Genomic DNA, 15276 nt, shown 5'->3' on the forward strand with positions numbered 1-15276 from the left:
GGTCCAGGGATGAAGGTCAAGGTAAGGCCTCGTGTAAGGATGAATCCAGGTTAATCATCGTTCGTGTAGACAATACGGTATTGTATATAGATCGCTTCTTGAGACTTGAGTGGATTTTTATGTGAAGATTTCAACAGCAAAGCTGTTATCACTGATGTGATGAATACATAGGTACCTAACTTTAATATATATACTTGAGGACTATTAACTTAGGTACCTAAATTGGCAGGAGTATCAACGCACCAACCACAAAGTATCAACAAGCAATTCGAGAACTGCGGAATGAGAGGAGCAACAGCAATTATGGGCAATTGCCTGATGTGGGAGAATCCGGAGCAGTATAAGGGTGATTGATGGTGAAGGCAGCTCTTCAGGGAGATGGCGAATGAGGAGATTTCCAATTCTAGGTAAGCATGCTTTGAAATGATTGAACTTGAATGGCACCAGAGCACCTCATCTTGATTTGACATTATCCTAACCTGACGCTGCTGGCGACCACAATTGAAGCGGAGTATTGACGATGGATGACCATGATCAATATGGTGATTGTGTATTGTTGTTGGATACTTTTTATGATCCCTCTTACTGGTTTTCAAGAAATTCTGTTGCCTAGTTGAACCTAAGATGTAAACCAGTTTTGGCAGTAATTGGAGCCTTAGGTTGGGGCAATCCTGCAATTAAAGGGTGCTCACTGGCTTACTCATCCTGTTCTTTTTTCCAGTAACTATCCAAACACAGTCTTCTTGGAGTAACCCGGAGCAATAACTACTGGCTCAGAACCGTGATCGCACAGAATGAATATTGGCTGTGCACTGCATCCAGCCAAGGACGTCTATTTCGGGGAACAACCACCTGGCGCTTCGAGCACACGCCACATCAAAACAGCAATAAGTGCAGACTCAATTGTTCGGATGGGCGACACGCAATGAACGCGTTAATTTGCTGAAACATCCTCATTCTTCCCGCTCTTTTTGATGTCTTTGTTGTCCATCGCCTCAAAGTGAGGATGATGATGATGATGATGCGCTGACAATATCGACATGGACCCTTTGAGCATCACTGCCTCCGTCGTGGGAATCTTGACTGCCGCAGGCAACGTGGCAACTATCCTTGGCCAAGTCAAAGATGCACCCGAGTCCATTTCAGCCATCCTAACTGAGGTGAACCATATCCGGATTATCTTTAAAGCCTTGCAAAGATTCCTGGACCGGACTCATCGTCGCCTTGCACCACAGCGGGCCGCACTCATCCATATCGATGATGTCGTCGTTATCCTCACCCAGATCGTTCTGGTATTTTCTGAACTGGAGGCATTTGTTCGACCCTTTGCGGTACAACAGAAGTCCCAGGCCCCGTCGGTCAAACTGTCGCCATGGCGGCGGGTAATTTGGGCCTGGCAGAAGCCCTCAGCCTTGCGTCTCGTCAATCAGCTTCAACGGCACAATGCATCTCTCTCGCTCTTGCTTCAAATCATTCAATGGTCAGTAGATTGAACAAATTGGTTGATTTCTCATGTACTCTGATCTACTTGCCTGTAGTGATTCGATGCCGCGGAAAGTGTCGTTACGTGCACGTATTGAACAAGAAGTGGAAGATAGCTCAGATCTGCCGACACGCCTGAATTAGTTACAGCTTCCACCAGATGATAGTCTTCCCGATGGAGTCATTGAACAGTTTGAACTCAACTCGCTGCCTCAAAGCGGAGACGCTACACCGACTCGAGCATCGAGCCCGCCTCCTGTCACCCCAACGGATGAATCAATCCCAGAGGTAAACTCCTGAGCTGAACCAACTTTTGAGGTCATCTTGTCGAGTTGCAGGGTCTATAGCCGAGTCGAGGACAGGGCAAATGACGCAACGAGCGTAGTTTCGATGAGCAGATCCCGTGCATGGTCTGTCCTCTCCGGCATCAACCTCACTCCAACTTCAATAATTGCCGTCATCAAATTACCATTACACGATTCCGAACTCAAGAGATTCTGGTCACTTGCCTCTCCTCCAGATACTGGTACAACCACATTACCTGACCCGGAGCGTGTGCCGGACTTCTATCACGATAAGACGCAGGATGAAGACTGGCTGAGAGAATATGGACTTATTCCTATAGAAAGTCGGTCTATCGGTGGACCAGGTACACTCAAATGCATATTGCAAGAATTAAGGTGGCTGAAGCGCGATCCTCCCTGGAATGTTTCAGCAACGCCAGTTGGCCATAATCCGGTGTTTGACCTGTGTTCTTTCCAAATCTCCTTCGGAACTAACAGGAGTCAGTACATCTGGCAAGGACAAATCTTGGGACCTGTAAGGCTTCTCTACTTCAAGATCACTTCAATTCCATACTGACATCTGCATCAAGCCCGATACACCATATTCAGGGGGCACATTCTTTCTGTCGATTCGCTTCCCCTCCGATTACCCATTTCAACCTCTAGGAATCGCTTTCACTAACCGAGTCTATCATCCTAACATTGACTCTAATGGACGGATATCCCTTGATATCTTGGGTATACAGTGGTCTCCAGTATGGAGAACTCCCAAAGGTATCCATGTCCTTGCCTGCATGCCTGTGCCATTGTCGTTGAGACTGTGCACCAGTGCTCCTCGCCATATGCTCTCTCCTGGATGACCCAAATCCAGATGAGCCTCTCGTCCCGGAAATTGCTTATGTCTACAAGACCGACAGAGCTCGTTATGAGAGGACGGCTCGCGAGTGGACAAAGAAATATGCTACTTGATGCGCTGGTGAAATGGAAGAAGTTGCAATCTTTATGTTTGACTTTTTATCTAGACATAACAACATATTGTACCTATTGTGACTTTATTGCTTCAATGTTGATACTGTTTGTTTGCTAGGTCCCAGTTCAACACCAATGTCTCCAGATGTACTTACGAATGCCACCTCTGCAGTCGCCACAACTGCCAAGCCACAATTTCCTCATCCATAGAACCTGTTTTCCAGCTTTGCAATACTTACAGTGGTGCATGTTGTCTCGGATGTACAGTAGGTTTATATAGTAGTCTCAGATCATCCAAAGCGGCGAAACAGACCACCATTTAGGAGGAAGTCACGCTATTTCTCATACACTAAACCGGAACAGGGCAGGATGGCATCTGTCACAGCAGGCAGTGAGAGGGAGAAGTTAGGGTGGCTGTTCCTGGCACCCTACTGACTTCTACTTCCTCCACGGAAAGAATGTGTACGCTGTAGAAAGAGACGCGACCCCCTTCTGAGAAAAATTCGCATTGTACAACGGATCCGCAGTGGGTTAGTGGATAGATCCATTCTGCGATCTCATTATCATCATTATCCCACCCGCCCATATCTACCCCGCTCCCACCTTGGGCGGAAGCAGCTGGGTAGTACAGTAGGCGACCATATCTTTCTGCACCCCCTATCCCCCTGTCCAAGCCACTTAGCTTGCCGCTTTTGCTATATTTTAATATGGACTGGCTTTGTCTAGGGCTTGTGACCTATCATAGTCGCCCAGGTACTCTCCAGGGCTTCAAAGTCATGTGGTTATAGAATACCAATCTGCCAAGCTGCTAATTTGCAGGGAGGGGGTGCATAAAGATATGGTCACCTACTGTATAATATACAGTAATAACCAACAAAGTGCATGCTGATGACTTATTCACTTCACCCAAGGTACTTCCGTACATACCTACAGCCCACGCAGGTACAGCACACGCGGAAATAACCCCTGCGTTGCCCAATCTCAAACAAATTTCCCACCCTTACCTACCTAACATACTCCTGCCCATCTCAAACACCCGCCATCCCATCTACCCCAGCTTTATCAACCCCAACCCCACACTTAGGTCCTCAATATCTCGTACTCACTTACCAAAAGCAGAAGCTGAAACAGCAGCCCGCAGGACAATAATAACGAATGAAAGAAAGAGAAGGATCTCAAACGCACTGACCTATCCAACCCAGACCCAACCCGACCCGACTGACTGACCATGACATGACAGACCCTGAAGCCCTGCCAGCGGGAACTAAATCTAGACGCCGTCAAGTCTTAATTAATACCCGTCTTAGCAGGTAGTACGGACCGGAGTATGGGGTACCTACATGGTTGAGATCCATCCACAGTCCTCCATACCTACTCCGCATCTTGACCCAGAATTCCTGGAACCCGCTAGTGTTTCACAATCCCGTTGAATCAACAAGGTTCCAACCTTACCAAAAGGCGGGAAACGCAGCCGAGTGGGTACCAACCAACTAACAACCAACAACCTCACATCATGCCGGACCTACCTAGGTACTCCACGTGTCGCGACGCATCGCATCTCAAACAGTTTAGGTTAGGTTAGGCACCTACCTAGGTAGGTACTAGTACCTAGATAGATAAAGCACACGTGGACGCAGGTCTGTATCACATCACATCATGCAGGTGATCAGATATACCTAGGGTACGCCCCTACCTTAGGTACCTAGTCAGAGGCGGGATCTAAATTGATTAAATCAAATCTGCGGGCTAGGTACCTTAGGCGGGGTACCTGCCTAACCTTAGGTTAGGTACCTAACATATGGAGATGCCCATGCCATGCCATGCCACGGAGCGGAGTACCTTAGGTACTAAGTACTGTACATGCGGGATACCGTCTGTCCCGTAGGTCCGGGGTGGTCAGTTATCAGGTCAGGGATGGAAGGGGAGCACGGGACCCGACCTCGAACATGCCCAGACCGATCTATCTATCTATCTATCTATCTATCTATCCATGCATGCATGATGGGGCCTATCTGTCTGTGTCTGTGTCTGCTTCCTAAGGCCATGGGAAGAACGTCTTCAGTGATTATAATAGCCGGAGCAGAGCCGAATAGGGTGATGGGTGATTGGGGGGTCCATGTCGCAAGAAAGATCATGAAAGCGGGGTTGAATATTGGCAATGGGTATCCAAGCGTCAACTAGTTGAACTTGGTGATGCATGTCAAGTTTCCGTGGGGTCCGCTTATAAACATATTACAACTTGGCAATCTACGATGTACATACCAATGAGTAATGACAGAAGCAAAGAACCCTTTATTCCTTTTAAAATCCGATCGATTTCAGGATACATACAATCCATGGAACTTTTCCAGGAAGAAAAAAAAAAGACACCGGGTATCGCTATGCCATGCCTAGGTACCTCAATGCTATGTTCTTGCTCACTCTCATAGCCCCCATTGTACAAGTGAGAAAAACAAAAATATAAGGAAAAGAACAGTCATGCAGACGCTGCAACATGGCACTACTTTCTGAAAGTCATGGTTCTCCCTGCAGTTTCCTTCTTCTGCTTGCGCACGCCCTGTGGCGCATCGAGTGCCTTGGCGTACGGGTTGAACGGTCGCGTCCTTGACGGCAGACCACCAGCGGGCTCACTGGGCTGGGCATGGAGGACCGATTCAGCAGTGCTGTAGTCGAACGGCACCGTGTCCTGATCCCGGGCTTTGCCTTGGGATTGGGACAGTTGTGTCGACTTGTCCTTCTTCTGGCGCTGTTTCTTGGGAGGCTGCTGCGCCACGGTGTCGGGTTGTGTGCTCACGTCACTGTCGCTTTCGGGCGACTGGCTAGTTTCACCGTTGTCAGCCTGGGAAATCTTTCGCTTTCGTGAACCGCCCATTTCCTTCACGGTGAAGATCTCATTGTTATCCTTGTCTTTAGGTGTCGCAGATGACGCGGCAGATGTCGGTGGTGGAGCAGGTTTGGTAGTCGTGGAACCGCCCAGTTTATCGCGTGCTTCTGATACAGTCATTGGCATAGGTGGCAGAGGTAGAGAGAGTCGGAGAGCTTCCGCTGAAGCGACAACGGAGTATTCAGGAGGGGTGGGCGGTTCACGGTGGTCAAGAGCAGAGCCCCAGAATTGGGATACTTCGCATCGGGAGGCCGCAGGGAAGCCTTCTTTCGGTCCAGGAGGTGTCAATAGACCCTGCTCGACATGAACTGCATCTGGTGCTTGTTTCGTCGGCTTCGGCCTGTAGACGTCGCGCCATTCTGGACCAGTGGCACCGGCGATCTTTGCATTCTTGATCACTTCTAGCAGGTCAGAGGCCCTATCCTTGACTATGGGCGTCACGGGAGAGAGAGTTCTGAAGAGGGTTCCAAGGTCAAGCGGCATGGCCTGAGCGAGCCTGAAAAGAACATGCTTGGGGAAGACACATTGCACACCCTCGTCTTCTGCCCGTGCTACTTGATCGCGCCACTGATGGACAGCCTTGAATACGGCGAATTGCTCCTTGCTCAGTACGGCTGGGTTTCGAGAGAGGTAGTCATACCAGCCACCCGGGCCTTGTCCTGTTTCCGCATCGTAGACCGGGCGCTCATATCGTTGGAGAGCCTCTGTCTTCGATTGCTCAAGGACGTAGTCTATAAGACTCTGGTCAGGGGTTGAGTTCCGGATGAGCTCGTTGCGCAGGTGATCGTAGATGTAGAGAAGATAGTGAGTATCGGACCGGGCGTAGTCGAACATGCCAGACGGCAAGGGCCGTACTCTCCAATCAGCCATTTGATACCTCTTGTCCGCTTTCAGGTTGACAAATTTCTCCAAAAGAAATTTGAGACTCTTCTTGGGAAGATTCAATGCCGAAGAAGCATGGTACGTATCGAACATGCCTACAACATAGAGTCCCAGGTCACGCTGTAGCCAGATAATATCCATCGATGATCCGTGCAGTACTTTCAGTATATTGGGATCGGCAAACACATCGTTCAACTGTTGAAGCTCTTCCCTCCATGGCTTGAGCGTATCAACAACCCAGTCCTTTTCGCGCGTGCTTATCTGCATTAAGGAGACAAGACCGTGGTAAGAATGTACGTCATGATGCTCCAAGTCGATTGCTATCTCTTTCGCAGACTTGAGCTCCGCTAGCATATCGCTCAGTCCTTCAAGGGTGTCCACGAAAGTAGCGGTGGTGGACTCAAATGGCTGGTACTCAATTGGGGGAGATACGGTGTAAGTAGAGGGAGGATATTTCGAGTTTCGGATTTCGACTTCATAGGGGTGTTTGTAACTGTAGAGAGCGCTTCATTAGTTTTCATACTATTTCACAGAAGAAGAATGGATAGACATACAACGGCGGCTGCGTTCCCGAATCGACCAGCTGCAGAGATTCTTCCAACGGTACAATAGCATGCGGCTTGGTCTTGAGAAGTGGCCGAAATGGGGAGACATCTGTGTTGTCGGGAGCGCGATCGAACTGCAGCTGCGGCTTTGGGATCTTGGAGGGCCCATAGTCGTAGATGCTCGGAAACTTGCTCGGCGCTTGTTTCTTCCCTAGTGCTGCATTCTGCTCCTGCTGCGAAGGGCTCAACTTCTTGATCACTCCGGTAAATTCATCTAAACAGGCGTCGGCCTTTTCCAAGAGAGAATCGATCACGTCCACAACGCCGCGCCAATTATCCTCGATGGACTCTTCATTGTGCAAGGCCGGAGCTCGTACATCAGTGCCAGCAGTCGCGACTTTGAGGAGAGAGGAAGTAAGGGAGAGAAGCCGCGCGCTTTGCTCGTCAAGAGAATCGGCAATCTCCGCGCTTGAGGTTCTGTGAAAGTTGAGATCTTCAGCGGCGAGCTGTCCAACGGTACGGGTCGTCTGCACGAGTTTTGAGGTTACCCGTTCTTGGAACGGGACGAATTCTTCCATACTGAACGGCGCAAGGATGCCGCGTAACGAAGAGCCCAGGGAAAGAGGAGAAAAAGGAAAAAAAAGAAAAATCCCAACCTGGGCAACAGCTGTTCGACGCGGAGTGCTCAGGGCCGCCGTCCTCGACTTCTCAAAAAAGTCGCGAAGCTTGACAAAGCGGGCTGGATCGACAACGGCATCGGAGAAACAAGATGCCGGCGGAGAGCAGTGTCTAACGGCAAGCGGTTAGCCCAGGCACGCCTTTAGACTGCAGATGCCCGCCAAGCCTGTGGAAAGCTTCCGATTTACCATTCTTTTCTTCGTCGTTCACATCACTTCTGTCTGTTGACGTCCGTCAAGATCTTCATTGTTTCCTTGGCTGTTAATTAAACAACGTGAATTCTTGCTTTGCCAAGTGGACTGTGCGGCAGCTCCAGGAAGGTATAAGAACCTCGACAGTGATCTTCGACCATGTCAGCCTCTCTAGCTCCGGAGTGCAACAATATTAAAGAGTAAGAAGTCCTCAAACCAGAGAGATATTTCAAAGGTGCTGACACATCTCCAGAAAGTATGACACCTGCTTTCTAAAGTGGTATAGTGAGAGTAGGGATCCCATTCTCCATTGACAGCCAAAGAGCTCAGCTGACCAGGTGCAGAGTACTTGCGGGGCAACTCCTCCACCGATGAATGTGAGCAGCTGTTCAGCCAGTACAAGACATGCCTCTCAGTATGTTGCCATTTGACCATTTTCTCCTGGTGTATTGGCTAACAGGACATGCAGAAAGCTCTCAAAGAGAGAGGCATCGACACCATGCTTGAAGAGGCACGCAAGAGCAGCAAGGAGAGCGATGCTGAGCATTTGAAGAGGGCATAGCTTGTGTTCCCTCGTTCATTCTCTTTCCAGCTCTGTTGTTCTGATCCTTGCTCCGACTCTCGTGGATATGGATGTCATGTAGGACAGGACCGCAACTAACTCTCCACTCTGAATTTCAAGAATGAAAAAGAAATCAACTCGCAGAACTGAGGATCCTCCAGAATTGGTGTCGAGAAGTCAAGAATCTAAAAGCACACGTCACTTACCACGACGCTAAAACACCCGCTCTGCTGCCGGATAGTCACTCACGATTTTGATCACCCTCACGACGTCTTCAATGTTGGGACTGCTGTCGTCAAAGACACCGCTATGGCGATAGTTATCAACCGCAAGTGCAGGCTTACCGGATTTTAAGTTCTTATTCCATCGGGATTCGAGGTCCTTTTTGGTGGTGGGCGTGCCAAACCGGCCCCGGAACTCTTGGCCAATCCGGTCCCAGTCGAAGTTCGTGCCCATTCGCAGGGCGATAACGAAAATGTCATGTTCTTTGGTCCACTGGCCGTGCACCATTATGGCTTTCCATGAGCTGTAGGCGAAGGGCGGTTGGGTGGGAAGTCGAAAGGAAGATGCAGGGCATAGGTGCTGCCCTGCTTATATAGGACGGAGGGTGGAGGAGGTGGAGGGAGGATGAAGGGCACAGCTGCTGCCCTCCCTTTTATATATATAACGAGACTGCCGCTCTGGTCTCTCCACTCGACAGCGGCATGACGGGTGTCTCCTCGTCCCTGCCCTATTCACAGGGCACGTCGTCGCCGCTTTGGTCTCTGCGGCATCCTGCGGTGTGAATATATATCTCGCCCCGTTTTTCTTTTGTATATATTTCCTTCTCTTCCTTCTGTGTGGTGATCACAAAGGAAAGTCTCGAGCGCCAACAAAACCTTTTTCTTATCTTGAAACAAAGGTGCTCATATATACAAGCGAGATGGGGTTTGGGCGCAATATAACCCCAGAACAAGCTCTTTCTGGTGGCCCTCAAGCTCCTCACGGACTTGGGGTGGAGGGACATCGCGGACGCGTACGCCCGCGAGTTCCCAGGGACGATTCGTCCCTGTGATAGGGACTGCAGCACTCAGTGGGCGAGACAACTGAGGAATGACCCGAACAGGGTCATCCTGGAATCAGGCCAGCAACTCGGAGCCGCGGAAAGTCAAGATGTGGCCAGGTACCTGAACCTATACGCACAGAACCACCTGAACCAGCGTGGGCAGGCGTTTATGGCGACGGGCCTGGCCACCCTGCCGGCTCAAGTGCCTGTTCTACCGTTCGCTCACGCTTCGGCCCCAGCTCCAGCTCCTGCTACGACTCTCGCTTCTCTCGCTCCTCCTATCGCTCCCACGCTTACTCCTCCTTCGACCACTTCCGCTATTGCAACAGCTTCTGCACCGGCTGCTGCCCTGACGACTGTTTCTGCGCCGCCAACTTTCACTTCCGCCCTTCCTCCACCTATATCATTCTTTAACGCGGCGCCGAATCCACCGCAGCTGCCACTGCAGCTGCCGACAAGCAATATCGCCTTCCCGCAGCAACCATACGGCCCGGGTTTTGGAGGTAGCCAGAGTGTCGTTCTCAGGGGTAACCCTTTTCTGGGGTACGACCCTGCAGACGACGAGAGCGAGGAGGAAGACGACTACGAGAACCACAGGACGGGCTTCCTCTCTTTCTTCGATGCCCTAGACCACCCGGGCGGCGATTCACGGTGACTGAGGACAACTAAGTCGTTATATATAAATATCTTGTCGACACTTGCGGGCCTTCGGATACGCGAGGGCCCCATGTTCGACACCGACGACGGGTTATGGGATAGGGGCGACTCGGCTGTGGTACGACATGGATAGCTGGACGGTGAAATGTTGGGCGGGGCTTTTTCTTTTCTTTTCCTCGGTGCCGAATGACTTTTTCTTTCTATACTACCCCTCATCCTTCCAGTATAGAGGTCTTCTTTTTCTGGCTTTGCCAAGTGGGCATCGCATGGCTGGTTGGCTGGGAGCTGGCACCATGTCCTTTGTATTACAAGGTTCTGGAGTTCTGGCAAGGAAAATGAATGTGGATGAAGTGAGGCTCGGAATTAATGGAAGACAATTGATTTCTCTCAATCTTAATCTGCATTATAGCTTCTCTACCCATAGTCTATCGGAAGGTAGATGATACTCTCCTCTCACTACGTACTCAATTAATTCAATACTAGAATATATGAAGTGGTGACCAAATTTACAACGGAACTGAGATGAGAGTCGCTCAGTAGACATGCTGCCTACGTATGTAAAAATCTTCATATGCAACAAGCGATGGACTAAGCCTCCATCGCAACTTATCCACGATGCGCAACACTCACTTGCCCGTCTTCTCTTGCTACAGAATGCGCCCAGTGCAACTCACTGAGGTTGAACTTGGAGATGACTGGAATCAGGCCAGTTACTTTGCCAGGGAATTTACAAATAGGAAATGATCCTGCCTACCTGCCTATGGTCCAGACAAACCCAACCTCCGGGAGCAACCCTGTACATGTGAAGATGTTGCAGGGACAAAAACGTCTTGTGCCTTCCGTCCTGGTACCCGACCTCAAGGGCCTGAGCGGCGTGAAGGAGGTTTCCGTATTTGCCAGCGCGACCGAGGGCTTCAGCTGCACTGTTTGGGACAGAGAGGTCGATGGGTATTGGCATATAAAGAAAGTTGTTCGAAAGCCTACAAGCGTAACCGCAAGCAGACCTCCGTGCCGTACACTGTCTATAAAAGACATATTTCTTCAAGCTCCTTCCGAGCCCACGCCACTGCACCAGAGCCATAAGGTATATTCCTGTTGCTGAGAAGTCTCTTGCGCTAATTCCATAGCAACCTCTTGATCCTTCCTGAAGATCTGCAAGGCTTCAGCAGATTTGTTGTGAGTATAAGGTCGGAACCCTGAAAGAACAAATAGGTAGCGTTGCCTTTTTAGTTCAACAAGATTCCATGATTTCTCTTCCCTTGACAACCACTGCCACAGGAACCAAGGACATTGATGTGAGTCTTTCAACCATCTGTTTCAGAGGAGGAGGTTCATTTCTTGCGTTTGGTCATGTCCCTGACGTCTGCTTCAACGATCTCGGTACACTGGAGAATGAAGTGAGAGGAGACAGAGGTTAGTGGCAGAATAAGCAACAGACACTAGAGGAAGGCATGACCATAAATGCTATTTAGAATCTATGGAAGAATCAGAATCGATATGGTTTTCACAATCAAGATTGCCGCTTGCGCTGCTTCTTTTTTGACAGAGAGACATGGATGCCGGTGTAGAGACCGGTTGACCTGATTGAAAAGGGAAGAGAGGTAAAGAAAAGAAAAAGAGAAAGGCAGTAGCTTTTGCCTAAAATGAAACAGGGTGTATCCCATTCTACTATCTTGGCGAAGTGAGTGCGGTGCAAGAGGCATGGCTCTTTAATCCTGTAATAATAATAGTCAATTCGATCTATAAATAAGTTAATAGAGAGAGAGAGGAAAATGAGGTCTGGGGGTGCAACATCGATCGACAACTGTCTGATGTTGCTGAACCGCGCAGTCAAAACACTCCAGACAACAATATGTCTGTTATTTATAATATCTTCCAGACTAGAAGTATTTCCAATTCTAGATTATTCAGACATTCATAGACATGTATGTCTGTTGTATTCCTATTAGCAGGTATGTATAGGAGGGTGCATGCTTGCGTGGTGAGGGGAAGGTCGACTCTTAGATAAGATTAAACCGATAGATGAAAAACAGGATGATACTTGCAAAGGTTAGTCGCAAGGCTAGATCATGCCTTATAGACAGTAGATACAAGTTGCACATGTACCCAAGATGGATGCTGTCACCTGTGTGGGAGAGTGGTGATGATGTCGACATGACAGACAGGCAAACAGGAATGGATATGATGGAAGATGGTGATTGTGAGAATGGACAAACAGTGATGTACAGGAAACAGCCACGCACAGTCCGGATGAGTTGCTACGGTGAAGAAGAGGAATGAAAGTATACTAATTTATAAGAGATGCTGGTCCATCTGGATTCTCCAGGATTGCATTTATATTTATGTATTTGTAAAGTTAGTTCAAGCTCAGATGTAGTTGATAGATGGATACCATACAGAGGACAGTAGAATGTTGATTCATCGCCATGATATATAGACACTGGCTGATGAGCATGAGAGATCCGAGAGAAAGAGAGCTATCTTGGGAGAAATCCTCATAAATATACCTCACAGTATATGGTCTGTGTGCAGCTTTCACGCTCTTGACTCAGTTGATGATCATTCACACCGTAAATTATACTGCCTTTAGCAGGCTATGTACTAGATAGTGACATCTATGTACAGACAAGTGAGTAAAGAATGCAATGAATGTCATCGATGTCCCCGCCTTCTGTCCCCCTGTCCAAATCCATTTGGCACCCTGAGCAATCCGTTGCCCATACCGCCAACCCCGGCGACAGATCCAGCGGTCGAACTTGAGCTGCTGCTCTTCTCCATCAGCTGTGCCCAGACCTCGGCCATCCCGGCACGGCGGGCAGGAAGCATGCTGTACTGCATGCTGTACAGGTTGCGGCGGTGGATGGGAGGAACGAAGCGGCCGGTGACGAGACAGAGGATGACGCGTGGGGAGAGATAGTGTTTTCTTAGGCGGTGGCCAAGTTGGAAGTACTGATCGAACATAGCGCGGAGGGAGAGGGGGATAGACTGGTAATATAGCTATCAGCATCTGGCTGGGGTCAGGGGGTTCGGGGATGAGGAGGCTAGACTAAACCTACCTCGAGATGAATGTAAGAGACGACGGTAGGTGGTGAGCCAGGATCAGCTGCAGAAGCTGACTTGTCGATCTCTTCGCGCAGTTCGAAGTGGATGCCACCTGCGACACAGTGAGCAACGGTGCAAACAAAATAAACCTTCCTGACGGAATCGGGATATTTCGTACCTGGTAACCGCCTCGAGTCCTTAACCCGCAACATTAACGCAAAGAGCGGGAAATGGTTCAAAAACGCCAGACACGTATCGAGCGTCGCCTTCAACGATATGATCAACATCCGCGCCGAGGCAAACGTCAGGTAGAACACGATGACCGTGGGCAGCAGGAAGAACAGGACCGTGAACAATATCGTGCCCAGGAGGAGCTGGTCGAGGTCATAGTCGCACGAGTCGATTCGATTGCGTAGCACGTTCCGTTTCTTGCCCCGGAACAGGTGGAAAAGGGAGATGATTATGGTGAGCTGCCAGTTGAAGATGCGCGCCGAGGCGATGTAGAAGGAATAGATGTGGACAGTGAGAACGGAAAGCAGGTCAGAGAAGAGCGCGATCGGCATGCTTGCGCCGGCGAAACTGGAGCATCCAATTACATATATTACGTGAGGAAGGTAGGGCTGTAGATTTGCGATGCAGGCTGCTTGACATTAGCAAAAGGCTACGCTCAGAGATCAGGGATCGTCTAAAATGCCTTACCTGCCCAATGTTCAATAACCCACAGAAAAAGATCACCCAGAAAAGCTGCCAGTTCATTATTAAGCTTCAATCCCGCCGGCCAGTCCATAAGCCAAGAGATCGTGCGCTGTAAGCCTTCCACAGTATAGCCACTAAGGACATTGTTGATCTGTTGTGCCACCGAATGCGCATTGTCAATAATGTACGAGCCAAGAGCGATCCCGATAATCACGTCGTTGGCGACGAGCCACAAGCTGTTGTAGAATCGAATGTAGTCGGGATGGTTGTTGGTGACACTCTCCCAATTGTCCTTCCTCTGCCGCAGCTTGATGTACTGAATGGGCCAATAACAGAACTGCTGAAGCCGAATATCGACCTGCTGAGCGGTCGCAGAGATGTCTTTTAATGCAGCTGCATCAGGACGAGCGCGCCACTCCAGCACTTGCAGAACAATCTCAGCGACAGCGCGGTGACAGACCAGCCAAATCACAAAGCCCCTCGTGATAACGGGCCAGAGCCACTGCCAGAAGATATAGGCAATACCAAGGGCGAAAAAGTCCCACAGAGTGGTTGCAGATTCAACGACACGTTCTCCAACGCTCATGCTCCTCTTGATCCGCGTTCCAATCAACCCGCTATTCTTCTCCATGAGCTTTCCCATCTCGAAAGCACAATTGACCTGGTTCAGGATAAGGGGAAGTGCCTGCTCCTTCTGAGAGGGGACATGTCTGACGACGGTATGAAGCTTCAGCTTCCCAACAAGCTTCTCAGATCGGGCCTTTTCCCTCTCTTCCTCCGCGTCAATGCTATCTGGAACGGTCCCCTCCCTCTCAGCCGTCGACGGCTTGTCTCCCAACGCCAAGGATATCGGGGTAAGTGACATGTACTGCATGCGGGTCGGATGCGGACGGTCAAACATGATAACCTGGACGGAAATGCCCGTCTCTGGCGGACAGAAGATCCGAGGGACCTTCAAGGAGGGACCCGTCGTGACATACAGATGAGACGGATTGAACGTCGTCGGCGGCTCTCTGGGGTTGGTAGAGCCCAGAACATGCATCGCAGACCTCCCACAGAGGGTAAATATCCGGGAGACAGGATGCGGGCTGTTGCGGAACAGGATGCCCGCGCGCAAAGCATTGTCCACATTTCGAGGCTATACATTGGAGCAATTAGCTTTCTGCTTCTAAACATGCCACTTGAATTTTGCCAATGGCAGACAGCAAACTAACCTCAACATCCTCCAGCACGCTCAGCACGAACAGATCCAGCTCCGAGTTCCTCCAGCCCACAATCACCCCAGGCGATGTGGACCGGGGCAGATCGTACGGCCAAAATACCCGCAGCAACCCATCGCTCATGAGCATGTTGTCATCC

At 49.8% G+C, this 15276-nt stretch overlaps 6 protein-coding genes across 6 annotated transcripts; 3 read left to right on the forward strand and 3 right to left on the reverse strand.

Annotated features, from left to right (window-relative positions):
• Window positions 1-1040: 1040 nt before the first annotated feature.
• VTN00DRAFT_1576 (uncharacterized protein) lies at window positions 1041-2735 on the forward strand (the record flags this gene model as incomplete). Its single annotated transcript, XM_069427698.1, has 5 exons — window positions 1041-1480; window positions 1539-1562; window positions 1633-1770; window positions 1821-2110; window positions 2596-2735. 5 exons carry the CDS (start codon window positions 1041-1043, stop codon window positions 2733-2735), a joined length of 1032 nt encoding a protein of 343 aa, XP_069292278.1.
• Window positions 2736-5235: 2500 nt separating this feature from the next.
• VTN00DRAFT_1577 (uncharacterized protein) lies at window positions 5236-7624 on the reverse strand (the record flags this gene model as incomplete). Its single annotated transcript, XM_069427699.1, has 2 exons — window positions 5236-6994; window positions 7056-7624. 2 exons carry the CDS (start codon window positions 7622-7624, stop codon window positions 5236-5238), a joined length of 2328 nt encoding a protein of 775 aa, XP_069292279.1.
• A 450-nt stretch (window positions 7625-8074) lies between these two features.
• Window positions 8075-8477, forward strand: VTN00DRAFT_1578 (uncharacterized protein; the record flags this gene model as incomplete). Its single annotated transcript, XM_069427700.1, has 4 exons — window positions 8075-8115; window positions 8169-8206; window positions 8260-8330; window positions 8385-8477. 4 exons carry the CDS (start codon window positions 8075-8077, stop codon window positions 8475-8477), a joined length of 243 nt encoding a protein of 80 aa, XP_069292280.1.
• A 95-nt stretch (window positions 8478-8572) lies between these two features.
• VTN00DRAFT_1579 (uncharacterized protein) lies at window positions 8573-8987 on the reverse strand (the record flags this gene model as incomplete). Its single annotated transcript, XM_069427701.1, has 2 exons — window positions 8573-8662; window positions 8727-8987. The coding sequence occupies 2 exons, from the start codon at window positions 8985-8987 to the stop codon at window positions 8573-8575; spliced, it is 351 nt and encodes a 116-aa protein (XP_069292281.1).
• A 194-nt stretch (window positions 8988-9181) lies between these two features.
• Window positions 9182-10177, forward strand: VTN00DRAFT_1580 (uncharacterized protein; the record flags this gene model as incomplete). The annotated part of the gene is made up of 2 exons (XM_069427703.1): window positions 9182-9256; window positions 9428-10177. The coding sequence occupies 2 exons, from the start codon at window positions 9182-9184 to the stop codon at window positions 10175-10177; spliced, it is 825 nt and encodes a 274-aa protein (XP_069292282.1).
• Window positions 10178-12831: 2654 nt separating this feature from the next.
• On the reverse strand, window positions 12832-15266 carry VTN00DRAFT_1581 (uncharacterized protein; the record flags this gene model as incomplete). The annotated part of the gene is made up of 5 exons (XM_069427704.1): window positions 12832-13164; window positions 13236-13333; window positions 13400-13861; window positions 13921-15055; window positions 15132-15266. 5 exons carry the CDS (start codon window positions 15264-15266, stop codon window positions 12832-12834), a joined length of 2163 nt encoding a protein of 720 aa, XP_069292283.1.
• Between the last annotated feature and the right edge of the window lie 10 nt (window positions 15267-15276).

The sequence above is a fragment of the Thermoascus crustaceus genome (assembly GCF_041956765.1).
Source record: "Thermoascus crustaceus strain CBS 181.67 unplaced genomic scaffold VTN00scaffold_1, whole genome shotgun sequence".
NCBI classification, from domain to species: domain Eukaryota; kingdom Fungi; phylum Ascomycota; class Eurotiomycetes; order Eurotiales; family Thermoascaceae; genus Thermoascus; species Thermoascus crustaceus.